The sequence below is a fragment of the Nilaparvata lugens genome, chromosome 1 (assembly GCF_014356525.2).
Source record: "Nilaparvata lugens isolate BPH chromosome 1, ASM1435652v1, whole genome shotgun sequence".
In the NCBI taxonomy this organism is placed as follows: domain Eukaryota; kingdom Metazoa; phylum Arthropoda; class Insecta; order Hemiptera; family Delphacidae; genus Nilaparvata; species Nilaparvata lugens.
In genome coordinates, this window is record NC_052504.1 from 24,477,179 (window position 1) to 24,495,290 (window position 18,112).

The following is an 18,112-nucleotide window of genomic DNA, read 5'->3' on the forward strand; positions in this document are numbered from 1 at the left end:
ACTGCTTGGGAGAGGTGAGGCTTTAGACCCTGCATAGTTTTGGAGGAGCAAAAAGGAAAACCTAAGAGACCAGAGATGGGCTGAGCTCCAGGCACAAATGTGAGTCAAGAGGCTGATTCAAGGGTGGCTGGGCGCCCTAGAGGCAGTTTGGCGTCCCCTCTCTCAGTGGAAGGACCTATAAAAAAACTAGTAGTCCAACTCATGAGTTTTGGGTGCAGAGACCAAACCTCGCCACTGCTCAAGGAAGGGCAGCTATTTAGGCAAGATGTCTTTGGAGAGGTGAGGCTTTTGGCCCTGCGAAGTTTCAGAGGGGCAAAAAGGAAAAACCCAAGAGACCAGAGATGGGTGAAACTCCAGGCACAAATCAAGAGGCTGAGTCAGGGGTGGCCGGGCGCCCTAGAGGGAACTTGGCCACCCCTTCCTTAGCGGGAGGACCTTCATAGTTGGATACCATAGGTCCAGACAGGTTTGAAGATCTGTTTGTACAGGAGAACTTTGTTTGGTATTGAAAGTGATGTGTTTCTTCCAATAAGCCAGTAGATTTTCTTGTATTTTATGGTGAGCTCTTCTTTTTTCTTCTTGATATACTCTTTCCAGCGAAGCTTAGCATCAAGTGTCATGCCTAGTTATTTAGCAGAATTTGCATGTGGTATGACGATATTATTAAAGCTGATCGGATCTTGGATGGTGCTCATCAGTTCTCCTGTTGGTGAAGCTGACATGAAATGACTTGTCCTCATTGAGTTTCATCCTATGATTAAAATTTAACAGGCTTTTATGCAAACGGCCCCTCTAGCAAGACCAACTGGATATCTCTTATTCTATTGTTGGTCAGGGCCCTAGTGATGATTCTGAAGTTATTACTAGTTGGCAGACAATCTAGTTACAAGTTACTAGTTATAGCTAGTTCAATCGCCTGCGATTTTTATCATAAAATTAATATTATCATTATTTCTTACAATATTTGCAATAATTGTAGTCATCAGCTGTGCTCCACGTACCACCTGAAGTGATAAATTAATTTGATGTCAGTTGTAAAAATGACAAAATGCATGAAGTACTTGGTCAGTAATGTACTCTTAACATAGTAAGTATTGAAATAATTAAAATTCAGTATTCAAGTAATGATGTTATTATAAATTAGAGGGCGAGTTGGGATTAGTTCTTTACATCAAGGATGGAAATAGTCTAATCACTATACTGGTACTTATGTGAACAGTAGACCTCGCGCAGTTATAAACTACAGCCTCCTCTATTACTGTTCATCAGAATTAATTCTGCAATGTTTAGCATTCATTTTTCACCTTTATGCTATTTCTATGACATCCTGTTATCTATATAATCTATATAATAAGAGAGAGTCGGGTTGTGTTTGTTCGCATCAAAACATGTCAACTTGTGGATTGTATACCAAAAAAACGGGAATGATTCAGATCTCCAAATTTTGCACATAGATTCTTAAAATATCAATTTCGTGCACCTAGTAGCCCAAATTTCAATTTTCCTTCCAGATTTTTCAGAAATAATGTTGAAATTTCATTTATGGAACATCATAATTACGGCATACCTATTTTTGTAGAATTTGTTTGTATAAAGGAAGAGAAATTGATACGCTGATAATAATGTGTAGCAATATGATGTGTTTCAATACAGGATGCTCATGTTTAGATACAGGAGTTTTGATACAAATGCTGGCAGCTTATAGCGATTGTGATAATATTATATTATTGTAATTTGTTAAGTTTTGAATAACAACATTTTATTGATTCTCAATCTTTCAAATTCTCGAAAAGCTGTTTTCATCTTTAAATATGATATTAAATACTGAAAATCATCTACCATACAACACTACCGCCGCCGGTACGAGCGGTGAGTTAAATTACCTATGTTATAAAATTATGTAAGAATTTAGATTCTAAATGGAATCAATACTATAATATATCTAACATACAATATTGTTCCGCTGACAAATTCCTAAATTGGTGAAATATTGACAACTTTCTCTTAACATAAGATATGTATTTAAAGTATGATGAAGGTTAGGTACAGTAGGCTACCGTACGTAGCCTACTGAAATCCGTGTATCAGAAACGAAAATTTGTTGAACCCAATTACCAGCTAAATTATTCAGCTCTTTGAACAATCATTTTAAATAATATGTGTCGAATTATTTTTAACAAAGTTCTATGAATAATCATTTTCCTTCTATTTTGGGGGCGAATTCAATCGCAGTCCATCCTAAAATATAACAGCATATTATTCGAATATTGCCAGCATTTTCTTGGCTATTTGTATCACTTTACAAGTAGATGCAAAAATTAATGAATAATTTTAATTATAATTCATAAATAATGAAAAATAATGAATTATATTAATTATAAGACAGAAACGAATTGAATTTTTTTTTGTAATGAAATATACCACTATTTTCATTCTTATCTACAGGGTGATTCTTAATTATGGTGAAAAAATTCAATACGTGATGGTAGAGGTAAAAATAAGAAAAAAAGTTCTCATAAACATATATCCATAAACGCTCCATTAGCGAGCTATACAGAGTGTAAGATTTCGTCCGGAATTCAGTTCCTCTGGTGAAATACACCGATGCTGAATTGTTTGGGGACTAGTTTTTGAAAAACGTATGCTGGATTCACATGGAAAAATATCTGAAGAATTGAATAAAACTATTCTGGAAGCTGTAGTGTGAGTAGTTTTTGAGAAAAAAGTTGAAGTAAAGCTAATAATTAGCTGATAATTTTATTTAAATATTCTCTTATTCAAAACAAAATAAATCAGCTGTTTTGGAACAGCTGTTCTTTGAATCCATGTTCTATTTGCAATCAGCTACAACCTATGAGTTATTATAGTTCTCTCCTCATAAAATAGCAAATTTTTGTGGTGTAATGTACTACATAAGAATACATTTTATTCAACTTTTATTTAAATTTAGTTCACACAGCTTACATAATAATTCTTTTCAGAATTAAATTCTCTAAAATTTTTATCACGAAAAATTATTTGTTCACTGGTCATTAAAGAAAGTTATTGGACATCAAATGTGAAAGTCTGTGTTTTTCTACTTAAATTTTCTGCATACTTCAACTTTTTTCTCAAAAACTACTCACACTACAGCTTCCAGACTAGTTTAATTCAATTTTTCAGATATTTTTCCATATGAATCCAGCATAAGTTTTTCAAAAACTAGTCCCCAAACAATTCAGCATCGGTGTATTTCACCAGAGGAACTGAATTCCGGGCGGAATCTTTCACTCTGTATAGCTCGCTAATGAAGCGTTTATGGATATATATTTACTAGAACTTTTTTTCTTATTTTTACCTCTTCTATAACTTATAAAATTATTTCACCATAATTATGAATCACCCTGTATAGGTAGCAAAATAAGAATTAGGATAATGCAATTTGATGGAGGTTATAGCGTTGTTACAAGACATCCGATTCCAACCGCTGTTGTGGCGTATTGGTAAAGCAGTCGGCTTTAAAGCAAAAGTTTCTAGGTTCGAATCCCAAGACTTCAACTTTTTTTGTTCTTAATTTCTTCCCTCGAAACCTTTTATAATTTTTTTTGAAGGAAGTTGTTTTCATTACGATTGAACTTGAATTTAATCAAATAATTATTCAATGAAAAATTTTGCAATCAAGTTAATTAATTTATTATTATTATTATCACTATCGTATTTAATAAAACTTTTAAGTGAAAAAAATCACATTTTATTATAATTATTATTAATAGTTGACATTTCCAAAAATCTTTAGTATTGTCTCATGGATTGTAATCTATCTATGTCTATTATGGATCATTGTAATCTATCTATGTCTGTTTGTTTGTATGAATTTTTATATTCATCATAAAATAGAAGATGGAATTCTGTGTCATTCATCGTACATCGCATATTTTCTTGACCATCTATTGACAATCAGCAGCTATGAAAACATTGAATTCATCTTTGAACACTGATTTAACCTATCTATACTTTTTTAATTCAAAACTTTACTGATAGATATTAGTACCAAATGATTGAGAAGAATATGTTTTCGGAATAATAAATGCTGCATGACTAAGCACATAGGAAGTCCGTATTGAGATGTGAATGAAGATATTGATTGTCAGATAAATTTCATGATCCACCAAATAAAGTCGTGTGACATGAGATACATTGACTTTTTGGCGGTTCGCCGGGTGAGCTAGTATCTTAAAAAATGTCAAAGGAGTGAGTCGATTCCATTGGCCAACATAGTCAATTTATATAATGGTTCAAAATATATGTGAGTTGAAAATTTGAAGTTTATTTATGAAAGCATCTAAAAGTTACTGCCGAATATACAAAGAAACGAACCCACAAACGACCAATGACGATTCAAACTTCAAAAGTAAGAAATCGCTATGCTTGTTTAATGAGTATTATTAAATCAGTATCGGATTCTGGGATACTTATCAAATCAAATGATTCATTATGTTCATTATTGAATCTATGAGTTTGATATTAAAAAATATTTAATAAGTTGTGTTATCAAAACTGGACAATATTCAGCTAGCAACAATTTATTAATTTCATTGGATCAATTCAGTCAGTGATCTCAATTAGAGAAAATAATGCATGAAGAAAACTTCTGGAATGAAGGAAAATAATGTGACAAATGATTGCATATTTATTAAAGTTGGAATGTTACAAAAAATTCAAGTTTTCATCGAGTCCAATTTTTTTCTTCTGTATAGAATGTTTCCAAAAGAGAAAGCAGCTTTCATCAACTGTAACAAACGAAAAGTCTCATTATTTATGAACTATCTGAGAGAAATGTTATAACAGTGAGATTCATTTCAAACTGTAAATACTACTGAATGGGATGCGTTTGTACTGAGAAATGCGTACATGGAAAAACTGTTCATGAACTTTCTCTTTTGAATGGTATTTTGAATTAAATGCATTCAAAATTAAAAAACTATACCCCAATTTTAGTTCCAGTTTTCAAAATTACATCAGTAAAATGAGTAGACATCCATTGAGCATTCGGTGGGGAAGTTGATTATTGAAGTTTTTCTCTACTTCTTGCAGAGTCATTGGAATGTAAAAAATTATGGTGATGCAAAATATTCTTCTTGTTTCGAGCAAATTCCGTGTTCAATGAAAAAGCTAGAGGTCCAAATAACGCCTCTCAATTGAAGAATAGAGCCAAAATAAAGACGACCTTGCGAGATTGCATAAAGGTATTTATTAAGCCTTGTGCTTTCTGTGGCTTTTTCTTGATGAAGCCAGATATTTGTAATTTTAATTTCTTTAAAGCTTCATAGATAACTCGTCAGAGTTTCGTTCTCGGGTTGAGAGACACTTCCACACTCCTGAAATGAGCAAACCACTGATGTCCACTGTAGTCCAATTATGGCCCTCAAATAGTTTGGGAGGAAGAATTTCCGAGGTGCCTTTATTTAGAGGGTATTATTTATGTTGAATTATTCACATCCAGGGAATTTAGTAATGAAAATTTCAATATTTTTCAGGTGTAACTTTCAAATGTAAACCTCCCATCAATTTAACCATTTTCCGGCCGGGTTGCTTTAGTAGAAATAATAGTATAGGAAATAGTAGTAGTAGTGATTAATATGTATAGAAACTGCTGGCTAGTCTCCTATATTTGTATCTCAATTATTGCACTGTGCCTATTTGTGTTGCAATTTCATGGCTAATAAATTAGAACTTGATGCTATGAGCTTTACAAACTTAGGTCTGCTAGCATCGCCTGGTTCGTGGATTCGAATATCGCCGATGGCACGCACAAGCAAAAAGCTCATGTGGACATCATCCGCAATAGAAACGATGAAAGAAGTTTGAAAGGGATACCTTTCCCTTATCTCGACATTTTCAAAACTATTATTTTAGCTAATGAGAAGTAATGAACATGAATACTCAAACATAATTACAATTTTTCCAGTACACATAATTACCTCATTCTCATTCTGTGAATAATGCTGTTGGAAAATTCGGAATTGAGAATTTGAAATTGTAGGGTAGAAATTCTTCTTTTTTGAGCACAAATGCACAACTTCATAGATGAGCTCGCATTGAAGATACCCAATTATGAAAAATGAGACATAGTTCTTTTAAAGATTTCACTATTGATAAACGGCCTTCAAATGAGAATTGATGCAAGATTGAAACTAATTTTTCAATTGCAGGCAAATCTTTCTACTACAAGCTGAGTTAGCATGAATTCGTCTTCGATCCTTCTTTTCAATTGACGTATTGCTTGAACCGTGAAATGGTTAAGAATTTCATCAATTCTTTGATTTTTTAAAACAAGCGTATTGAACCTTGAAAGCATACAAATGCACTACTCATAGAACATAATTATAGAAAGATGGATCAGATCTCATTCTCTTATACGTTTATAGCAAAAAGCAGGGATAAAGTAAAGTTTACTGCAAAAAAAGCAGAAATAAATTAACGTAAATTGAATTATAATTTAAGCCGTCAATGGGCCTTAGAACTATTATACTTTAGCTGGGACCGACATTTCAACGTGCTTATCCAATAACACAGAAATGATCTGGTTAGAAAACTTTTGGTAATCAGAGGGTTTGAACACGGGATGTCTATTCACTAGACCACGGATCACTCCAGTATTCACACGGATCATCCCAGCAGGAATGATTTTCGTTCATAGGGTGGATTTGATAGAAATTTCAATTAAATAATATCATCTAAAAATAAAAATCTTGTGGTTTTTTGGACACTCAAAGATATATGAGCCAGAAGGCTCAGAAGGTCAACTCACTGAACCAAGTCAAACAAAAACCAGGTAGATATAGTAATATTGCTATAAAGAAAAAATATTTTTATGACCTATTTTTGGAAATAGTCTATGAATTGGATTTCCTGTTATTTGATAATATTCTTGAACACGCATAAAATATATATTGAATAGTATTCAGTTCCAACATAGAAAACAAAATCAGAGCTGAGGGAGAGCAGGACCGTGATGTTTTTGGAAAATTAAAATTTGGTACTCCTAAACAGAGAGTTTAATAGAATAATCCATTGCCTTACTGATTCAAAGTATAATGGAAAAGGGGGGTTTTATTTGAAATATTATACTTTGGATTTGGCTGGAATTTGAGTCAAACAGAATAAAGCAGTTACAAAAATTTCGAGATTTCTGTGGTACTTTGCATAAACTAAAAGATTCTGAAGGTGAACTTGATTTGAGTTCAACACCCCTGAATCATTGCTCAAAAAATTCACTCAGTGATATTTTCCCAGACAAAAAACGTATAGTGAATAGTGATGATTGGAATAATATTGTTGAAATAAGTGAGTTCTGGCTTTACAAAAATATTTTAACAAATCGATTTTCCAATATTAAATTATCAATAATGTTTAAAAAATCAATTTATTTTGATAAAATCAAGTTTGAAAATCAATATGGTAAGTTTGTTTTTATTGCAACCAACATTAGTGTAGTGCGGATTGCATAAACAGCGCCTTCATTCGATATTAGTTCCTTGCTTGAAATGTAATTTAGGGCCGGTTTCCGAGCTCGGGATCTATAACTTCTGGATTTACATAGTCCAGGACTAAAATAAGCGCTCGTGTCTAAATCGACTTTCTGAGTCACGGGTTTATCTTCTAAACTCCGGGGTCTATTGAGCTCTCGACTCATTTGAGTCCAGGTCACAGAATAGATACAGAATGGAAACTTGTAATCAAACGCCTATCTAACCAATGCTTTTTACATGACCCCAATACTAAACACGTTACGTGACCTTGAGAAGTTCCAATCCTGGTCTTCTGATTGGCTCGTGGCAGTGAACGAGATCAATTGATCCGGATCATTAAAGTGATCCGAACCTACCATCAATACTATTACAATGCGGCGCTTCCTAACAAGATGGCGGATTTTGGCGTCAGGGTATAGCCAAGTTTCCGTACTGTATGTATACTGTGTCCAGGTCTTGAAGAAATAATCATGAGGGAAATTTTCATCATTTTACTGTTGTAATGTTGGCATTATAGCAGAACAGCTGATTGTAGTAGGCTGATTCAAATGAGCATGGATAAAAACATGTTATTTTAACAATTACACACCTTCAAGAGCGAATATCTCGAGAACTGTGGGAAATACCACAAAATTCCACTGAATTTGGGGCAAAGAATTTCCAATCTTAATTTTTGTACAGTTAGTTATGTCGGTTGAACGTATTGTTCTCAAGAAATGAGTGAGGAAGCAAAAAGCTGAAAATCTCAACTTTTAAACCACCCTCATCCCCTTAGCACATGAGTTGAGAATGTGGACTTTTGATATGTTCTCCTCTTAACTAGTCTCAACAAAGCTGAAAAGTCAAAAATTGTGTTCAAAACATTCCCTCCGACTTCCTTTGTCAATAAATTGGTCTATTGTGGAAAAACTGGATATTTCACACCCAACAATAAAGCTGCTGCAATAGTTGTAGGAAAATGCGTAAAAGTGTGAAATATTATACGAGAATTCAATGCTCTATAAGCTCATAATCAGTATAGATTTCTTCGATTTTCATCGATTTTTAAAAAGTTATATTAGCAGAAATAAAAAAAAAATGGAGGAAAACGCGTTTTTTCAAAAATGTCACTCCTTCGATAGCGGATATCTCGAAAACTAGAAAAGATATGGAAAAAGTTGAGAGATGAATATTGTAGGGAAATAATTATGTAAGCTCTCATTTTGTATGAAACAGGTATTTCCGTATGATACTTAGTTTTCGGGTTATATCCGAGAAACAAAAAAATGGTACCTACAAACCACCCCCACCTTCTCAGCACATGAGATTGGGGTGGGGACTTTTGATAAGTTTACCTCCTTACTACCCTTATAAGAACTGCGGGGTCGAAAAATGTCTCCCAAACTTTTTATTGTATACCCTCTTTTGAGCATTCATTGCCTGGGCTACAACCACTAATTTTGGAATGGAAATTTTAGTAGGCTATTGAGTTGGAAAACGTATGTGTTTTCTTGGAATAGGTCTCTATGGAGGAACATCTCTTGGAAACTAAAAAAAAATTATTTATGTTACAGAAAAAAGCAGTAAGGATAATCTTGATGTTAGGTTTCAGAGAGACTGTACGAGAGAAATTTAAAAGCCTCAACATCTTGACCGTTTATGGACTCTATATAATGGAATGTATTCTGACTCTAAAATATAAAAATGAAATATATGTTAATCATCGATATAATACACTCTCAAGAAGAACGTATGGACTTCAACAACATAGGAGACAATTCTTCGAGAAACGTTCTTCCTACATGGGAGCTAAGTTCTTCAAACAGCTACCAATTAATATCAGAGAGAAGGATGGTGCGATTTTCAAGAATGATTGGAAAGATATTCAATTTCAATTATTGGTCCTTATTCTACACAAGACTTTCTCAACTGATTATTGTAAATTATTATTATCTTATTTTATTGTTTTATGACACTATATATATATTGTATGAATGCAATGATAAATAGAGAACTATTTGAACGTATTTGTTTTGAAAAAACTGGAATAATAATCTATGATTGTTAAATTTGTATTATTAATATTATGCTGAATATGACTTTCATTAATAATATTCACATTGAAAAATGAAATTCCAAGGCAATCCCTGTATTATTTTTCTTGAAAATTCTAAGGTTATGTCACAGTCGTATAATAAGGTTAGTTTTTTACGCATAATAATTCTGATAGAACTTTATTTTAAAATAGACTTGCAAACTACAAATTATGAATTTAGAAATACAAATCCAAATAATTGAAGTATTTCAAGACATTTATTTGGCTATTAATCTACTCCAAAACAATAACTGAGATGTGCTGACTCGGGAAGAGGCGAGAATCTAATTCAAGACCCGGACTTATTAGCCCTTCATTCAGAAATCGAAATAATTATGAACTCCAGAGTCTAACGTGATCTCTTATGGCAGGTCTCCGAGCGCCGGATTTAGCTAAGTTCTAGACTTTAACTGGCTTTAAACTCTGTAGTCAGAAAACTGGCTTTCGGAGTCAGAGCGTTAACGTATTTGAGGACTTAAATAGACTCTGGAGTTTAGAGATCACGTTAGACCCTGGATTTCATAATAATTTCGCTTTCTGAGTGAAGGGATTATAAGTCCAGGACTTGAATTAGAGTCTCGCATCTTTCCGAGTCAATGATTTATCAAAAATCGTTCAGTCTAGGACTTGAAACAGCATGATTTTAAACCCTCGACTTCGGTAGGGATTAAATTCAAGTTCTTGACTTGACTGAGCAAACACAATTCAGTTATTAATTTAGAGTAGATAAAAAGCCAAATAGATGTCATGAAATACCTAAATTATTTGGATTACGGTAGTCCATCTAAATTCAAAATATTATAATTTGCAAGTTCATTTTGGAATAAAATTGAAGCATAATTATTATGTGTAAAAAACTAACTTCATTTTACGACTGTGACATAACCTAAAAATGTTCAAGAAAAATAATAAAAGTATGTTTAAGCCTTAGAATCTATATTCCAATCTGGATGTTAATAATCAATGTCATATTCAACATATTATTAATTGACCGAGCAAAGTGAGATCTAAGATTCAAGTCGACGGGTTTACATTCCTCTTTATGTTTATGTCTTCATATGTTGCGCATTTACAGCGAAACGCAGCAATAGATTTTCATGAAATTTGACAGGTATGTTCCTTTTTGAATTCCGCGTCGACGTATACATATACGGTTTTCTAAAAATTTTGCATTTTAAGGATAATACAAAAGGGAAAGGAGTTTCCTTCGAACACCAATATTACCGTAAAAAACAGACTATAGAATTATTCATCATAAATCAGCTGTCTAGTGAACTATAATACTTCCCGTTCAAAAACATCGACCATCTTGAAAATGTATCTTTCCATTAACGTTAGTAGACAGTTTGTCCACTTAATTTGTCTGTCCATAAGCTGAGGTCATGATTCAGTTTGAACATTTTTTTACATTTTTCTTTTTCAATCTGATGATAAAAATTGCAACAAATATTATTGAAAAGAAATTGATTTCTGGAATCATGGAAAGTGAGAAATGAAGTTTGTAGGAAATCAGCATTTTGGTAGTCTATTTTGTTAATTTCAACACACCGATTTTCCGCCAACACGGCAACACAGAATGTTCCCTGATGGGTTGATTAGATTGACGTATCGACGACAGCCAGACCTGATAACAGCGCTCACACTCACATTCGGGGGCGACACGTCACGGTACGATAGGACATAAAGCTCTATGTTTATTCAGGATTTTTTGTAGACATTTTTAATTGATAAATTATTTAATATTGAGAAAACATAACAACAGGTCAATGTCACTTACTGAGCGCGAGGTCCACTGTTCACTGAACTACTGGTAATAATATAACAATAATAAAAAATTATTATTAATTTTTTTCAAAACAAATACGTTTTTAAACTCAATAGCCTAATGAAATTTTTATTCAAAGATCACTGGTTAGGATCAATGATCAATAATAGCATAACGTAAAATGAAAAGCTTATTCATTCGCCTTTCAAAGGTTTTGCTTTGAATAGGCCTACAAAGAAATCGAAGCGTATTCTTACAAAATAGTTTGGAGAGCATGCTCATTTGAATTATTCCGCTGCAATAAACTTTTTCCGTTTTGCTATAATTCCAAAAATATAACAGCAGAATATTGTGAATTTCCCTCATGTTTACTGCGTTAAAGTCCTGGACTCAAATAAGTCGAGAACTTAATAGACCCCGGAGTTTAGAAGATAAAATTGTGACTCAGAAAGTCAATTCAGATCTGAGCGCTTATTTCAGTCCTGGACTCTGTAAGTCCAGAACTTACAGATACCGAGCTCGGAATCCAATCCTTAATTCCAGGGTGTATTCAAGTTCTCGACTACGTTAATGCTCTGACTCGGAAAGCCAATTTTCTGATTCCAGAGTTTAAAGTCTAGTACTTAGAGCCCCGAGCTCCGAAACGGCTCATACATACAGTACAGTACTGTACAAAACATACAGTTTTTGCATAATTTATTTCAACTCATCGATTTGAGCACCTATCGTGGAATATATAGAATTTAGGATTAAAAGGTTGATACTTGTGTTTATACAGAGAGTATTCAGAGAGTAGAGCATGCTGCTGGTTTCCTGCCTTTTTTTAAAAAAAACTCTTTATTGTCATCTTGTTACAAACTGTATAGAAGGTGTGATATCTCGTAATTATTTTTAATCAGATCTTCTCCTATTAAGAATTTGAGCTTAATTTTGAATTAAACCTAGAATGGGTTTGTGTTCGTGTTTGTTTGCTTTTCAATGAGCACCGTATCATTCTGATTTCATAGTAGTATCATGAAATATAATCATTGGTTTTATAAACAGTACTATTTGTTAAATAGAATATTGGAATTCAATTCTAATCCAAACTACAAAATTGGCTCACAATCATAATTTAATCATTTTTTTTGAGATGCAGTATGATAATTATCTTCAACAATTTGCATCCACTTTTATTTTGAAGTAACTGGACCCTCCTTCTATTTTCATTGTAACTTTTCCATGTATTATGTCTAGAATACCGTGTACAGTATTTTTAGTATATTAATTTATTGCAATAGGCTTTTTTCTTATAGTATTAAATATCGGGGCACCGAGCTTCGCTCGTTATTTATTCATTGATAAACAGAACACAATTCTTCAAAATGATTGGGGAAGGACTAACAGGCACAGCCTAAAACGGTTTCTTTCCCGAAACGTTTTGATTTAACACTATAAATAGTCCAAAAATTAGGTTATGTTCCATACACTTGGATTAAGGTCCAATTTTTAGTCCAAACATTTGAAAACAGAAAATTTCTAATTAAAATTGTTTAAAGACCAAATTGAATTATAATTAACATTCACTAATTACTTGAAACTGTTAAATAGTCATTAACTTTGAAAATAATGATGAATTTGAAAACATCGCAAGAATATGTTTTTATTTTGAATATTATTATTATTTTTTATTAATTATGAATAATTTGACCTTTCAAACTATTAAGGTTTGTTCATCTTCTAGGTCGTGTTTATATTTTAAAGCTGGCTATACGTCAGCTTATGAATTTCGGGGATGAGATATTTTGATTTTCCACAGACGCACTCGCTCACTCACTTCCATTATCCACAGACGACGAAAGTCTCAGCTGTTTTTCCAAGGATGAATTATCTTTTTAATGGCGTTCAGCGAGTTTTTCTAGGGATGGGATCAAGTGCAATCGAATTTTTATATCACATATTTAAATAATTTTTATATCGAATTTTTATATCATAAACCTACTATGTTCCAAATTTCGTGAGAACCGTTAGAGAGGTTTTCGAGATCTGGTGAAATACAAACATATTAACGTCTAAACATATAAACAGAAATTGTTCGATTAAAGGCCGGGACACATATAACCACACCGAGCCCGTGCCGAGGTACGGCCGAGCTACGCCCGCGACACGGTGATGGTGGTAGGAGAACACACATATCCGTGCGACAGCCGAGAGGCAGCGGTATCTCAGTTCTGTAGTGCTACTGTGATCTTATTTCTGAATGTGTTAAACTCTGAACATGTTAATGAGTGGTTCTGTGAACAGTAGACCTCGCGCTCAGTAAGTTACATTGACCTGTTGTCATGTTTTCTCAAAAATTAATAAATAATTTATCAATTTAAAATGTCTAGAAAAATCCTAAATAAACATAGAGCTTTCTGTCCTATCGTACCGTGACGTGTCGACCCGGAATGTGAGTGTGAGCGCTGTTATCAGGTCTGGCTGTCTACAACTGTCTACAACGTTGATGGAAAGATACAATTTTCAAGATGTTCGATGTTTTTGAACGGGTAGTATTATAGTCAACTGTCTACTAACTTTAATGGAAAGATACATTTTCAAGAAGTTCGATGTTTTTGAACGGGTAGTATTATAGTCCACCAAACAGCTGATTTATGATTAATAATAATAATTATTCTATAGTCTGATTTTTAATCTAATATTGGCGTATGAAGGAGGCTCCTTTTTCCTTTTATATTTTCCTTGAAATGCAAAATTTCCAAAAACCTTGTATATACGTCGACGCGCAATTAAAAAAGGAACATACCTGTCAAATTTCATCAAAATCTATTACCGCGTTTCGCCGTAAATGCGGAACATATAAACATTAAGAGAAATGCCAAACCGTCGACTTGAATCTTAGACCTCACTTCGCTCGGTCAATAATATAACACTATTGCGGCTTGTTATATCCAATTCAAATTTATATTTTTCAATTTTAAACTAATTACCTGTAGACACAGAAGATGAGAATCATAGTGCTGGTATATATATTTCGGTGCCTAACAATACCACAATCAGTCATGTATCGTAAATATATATCAGAAATAAAATTGTTATCTTCTGCTTCATGTATCCAAACTTTCAAAGCTTTTTGAGAAATTGCTAATGAAGAGATTGACTCCCATCATAAGTAGCAGGAATCTGATACCAGCCTATCAATTTGGTTTCAGGCAGAAGCACTCAACCCTGGACCAAGTACATAGAATCACCAATGTAATAGAGAAGTCATTAGAGAAAAAAATCGATATGTTCAGCAATCTTCCTTGATGTGGCACAGGCATTTGACAAAGTGTGGCATGAAGGACTGATCATTAAACTTCATAAAATTCTCCCCACTCAACTTGTAAAACTTTTAAAATCATACATCAACAACAGATTATTCAGAGTAAAACAAGGTGACGACGTCTCCGAATTGAAGAAAATAAGGGCTGGAGTTCCACAGGGTAGTGTTCTTGGACCAGTTCTTTATGTGCTGTACACAAGCGATCTTCCCGAATTGGATGCAGTGACAATAGCTACTTTTGCTGATGATACTGCAATACTGGCAGAAGGGGAAACAGTACAAGAAGCAGCCACAAAACTACAGAATGCTAGCAACAGATTCAGTGACTGGACCAAAAAATGGAGAATTCGATTAAATGAGATGAAGTCTATTCATATCAACTTCACAAACAAAATTATCAATGACCCGATTCGAATAAATCTGAATGGGAATGTAGTACCACACAGCAACACAGCAAAATACCTTGAATGACTCTTGACGCCAAGTTGAAATGGAAAGAGCATATCAAGATAAAAAGGAGCGAGCTAGGACTCAAATACAGTAAAATCTATTGGCTGTTGGGCCGTCAATCACAACTCTCATTGGACAACAAGTTATTGATTTACAAACAAATTCTAAAACCTGTCTGGACGTATGGAATTCAGCTTTGGGGCTGCTCTAGAACATCTAGCATCAGTCAGATTCAAACATTCCAAAACAAAGTACTGCGGAACATGGTGAATGCGCCCTGGTACATAAGGAACAGCGATTTGCACCGAGATCTGCACATCCCCTATGTGACCTGGGAGATAAGACGATTGGCAGCCCAACATGAGTCACGTCTTCATCAACACGACAACACCGAAGTCATCCAACTACTAGACAACACTGAACTCACTAGGAGGTTGAAGAGAACAAAGCCCTTCGAGTTGGTGTAGTGCTAGTGGAGTGATTAAAGTATATTGAATAAAAGTGTAGTGAAATAATTTAAAGTAGTGAAATTATAGATTGGAACTGTAGGCTTTACTGGAAGACTTTAGCAATAAAAATGAATTTAGGATAAGAAATAACAGAACAAAATTAATGGTTAGTCCTAGTGACTAGTTTTAATAGAAATAACAAAAAAAATGTATCTAAACGTAATTAGTTTTAAATTAAAAATTTAAGACACAGTCACGGGCTCCTTCTTTTATACTTTTTGTTGTATATTTTATAATTTATTATATTATGTCCATTATACCTTTGGCTTAACTTATTATTTGGTTATACTTTTTCTTTTGGTTTAACTTATTTTTTCCGTTCACCCATATTTCTTATCACTTTTATCGTACATAACTGGAAGATTACGTATCTCTTCAATAGGTTCTCTACTCTCCATGTTACACGAGGTCACACCGTCACCGTCAAAAAGTAAACTGAGCTAGTCGGTGACGGCGCGGGCACGGCGCACGGCTTGGGCAACAAACACGGCGACGGTGCTGACGTGGTGCGGTAGTATGAAAGCACGTTTGAAAGCATCTGTTTTCTCACTCGCCGTAGTATGTCCGACACTCGGCCGTACCGCGGTGCGGGCTCGGTGCGGTTACCTGTGTCCCGGCCATATTAGTATAGGATTCATTACCATTGAGATTTTCCTCTTTCACTCCCCAACTACTAGTAGGCTTAAACAAATAAAAAAAATATGAAGGATGAAAAGTATCCAGAAATTTGAAAATTCATTAATGGATTCTTTTAATGAGGCGTATGTATCCTATTATATTAAGCGAGCAATTTCTGTATATTTGTATGTATTTTTATATCAGGTTATTTATGTTCAACGGATCTCGAAAACGGCTCTAACGATTTTCACGAAATTTGGAACATTTATGTAGTTTTACAATAGTATGAATGGAATAATTAGTAAACTCAAGAAGCAAGACTCGACAATTGTCATGGGCGACTTTAATGCAAAACTTGGATCAGGCAGAACATCAAGTTCCGTGGGGCCTTTTGGGCTGGGAAATCGAAATGCTCGTGGAGATAGTTTGGAAACTTTTGCTGAATCGAACCAGTTAGTGGTGATGAACACTTGATTCAAGCTCCACCCATGAAGGTTGTACACATGGAAATCTCCAATGGATAGACCAGGAAGAATTGTGAGAAACCAGATAGACTCTTTACTGGTTGATAGAAGATTTCGGAGCTGTTGCTTATCTGTCAGAACATACCCAGGCGCAGATATACAATCTGACCACACCCCTTTGGTTGGAAGGTTCAAAATCAGATTGAAGAAAGTTACATCCCGGAGAGCAAAGAGCTATAATCTTAGAAAACTGAAAGATCCTACCATACAGCAAGTGGTGTAGAATGCTTTGAATGAAAATTTGCAAGTGTTATAAATGTGAGGAGTATAGTGGGAGGACTTGCTACCATGCAGGAAGTAGTTAAGATTATAAAAGATCAATATCTGGAAAAGCACTCAGGGAAACGGAAATCATGGATGACTGATGAAATACTGGAACTCATGGAACAGAGGAAGTGGCACAAGGACAATCTCACTGAATACAGGAGAATACAGATAATCATTAGAAAGAAGATAAGAGAAGTCAATGAAAAGGAGAAGGGTGAACAGTGTCAGGAGATAGAGTTCCATCTAAGCAGATATGATAGTTTTAATGTCCATCGCAAGGTGAGGGAGGTGGCTGGGAAGTTCCGGAATGGTAATATTGGCCGAATAGCAGATGGGGATGGTAATTTGCTCATAAGTAAGGAAGATAAGAAGAAAGTTTGGGAGCAATATCTGCAAGATATATTACATGACCTCAGAGTACAACCACCTGCCATGGAAGACAGCACAGGACCCAAAATTCTCTTGGAGGAGGTAACTCCAGCTATTGAACAGATGAGGGATGGAAAAGCAACAGGCCCAGATGAATTTCCAACAGAGTTTTTGAAGTTACTTGACAAGGAGAATTTGAAGATTTCAACAAAAATTTTTAACAACATATACTCAACTGGGCAAATTCCAACACAGTTGCTAGAATCAGAGTTTATTGCAATTCCGAAAAAGTCAAGTGCAAGATCTTGTGAGGACTATCGAACTATCAGTTTGATGAGCCACATGCTCAAATTGTTTTTAAGAATTATTCACAAACGAATTTATCACAAATGTGAGGAGCAAATTGCACGAAATCAATTTGGTTCTGTGAAAGCTGTGGGCTCGAGTGAGCCTTTGTTTGGTTTGTAGATTTTGTTTCATAAGATGCAGAGATGTAGGTTGTAATGTTTTTGCATGTCTAATTGATTATTAAAAAGCGTTTGGCCGTGTTAGACATGAGCGAATGATGGATGTACTGAAGAAAACTGGAATTGACAGAAAATACCTGAGAATAATAGCTAGCTTGTACTGGAATCAGTCCGCGGTCCTCAGAGTGGATGGAGAGCATACAGATCCAGTGAGGATCTTGCGTGGAGTGAGGCAGGGTTGCATCTTATCACCA

General features: G+C 34.4%; 1 protein-coding gene across 1 annotated transcript in view; it reads right to left on the minus strand.

Annotated features, from left to right (window-relative positions):
- Positions 1 to 4,691: 4,691 nt before the first annotated feature.
- LOC120350356 overlaps positions 4,692 to 18,112 on the minus strand; it is a 63,173-nt gene continuing 49,752 nt past the window's right edge. Inside the window, exon 4 of the mRNA XM_039423305.1 lies at positions 4,692 to 4,769. Coding sequence (XP_039279239.1) covers positions 4,698 to 4,769 — 72 coding nt within the window. The 3' untranslated portion in view covers positions 4,692 to 4,697. The remainder of the gene's footprint in view (positions 4,770 to 18,112) is intronic.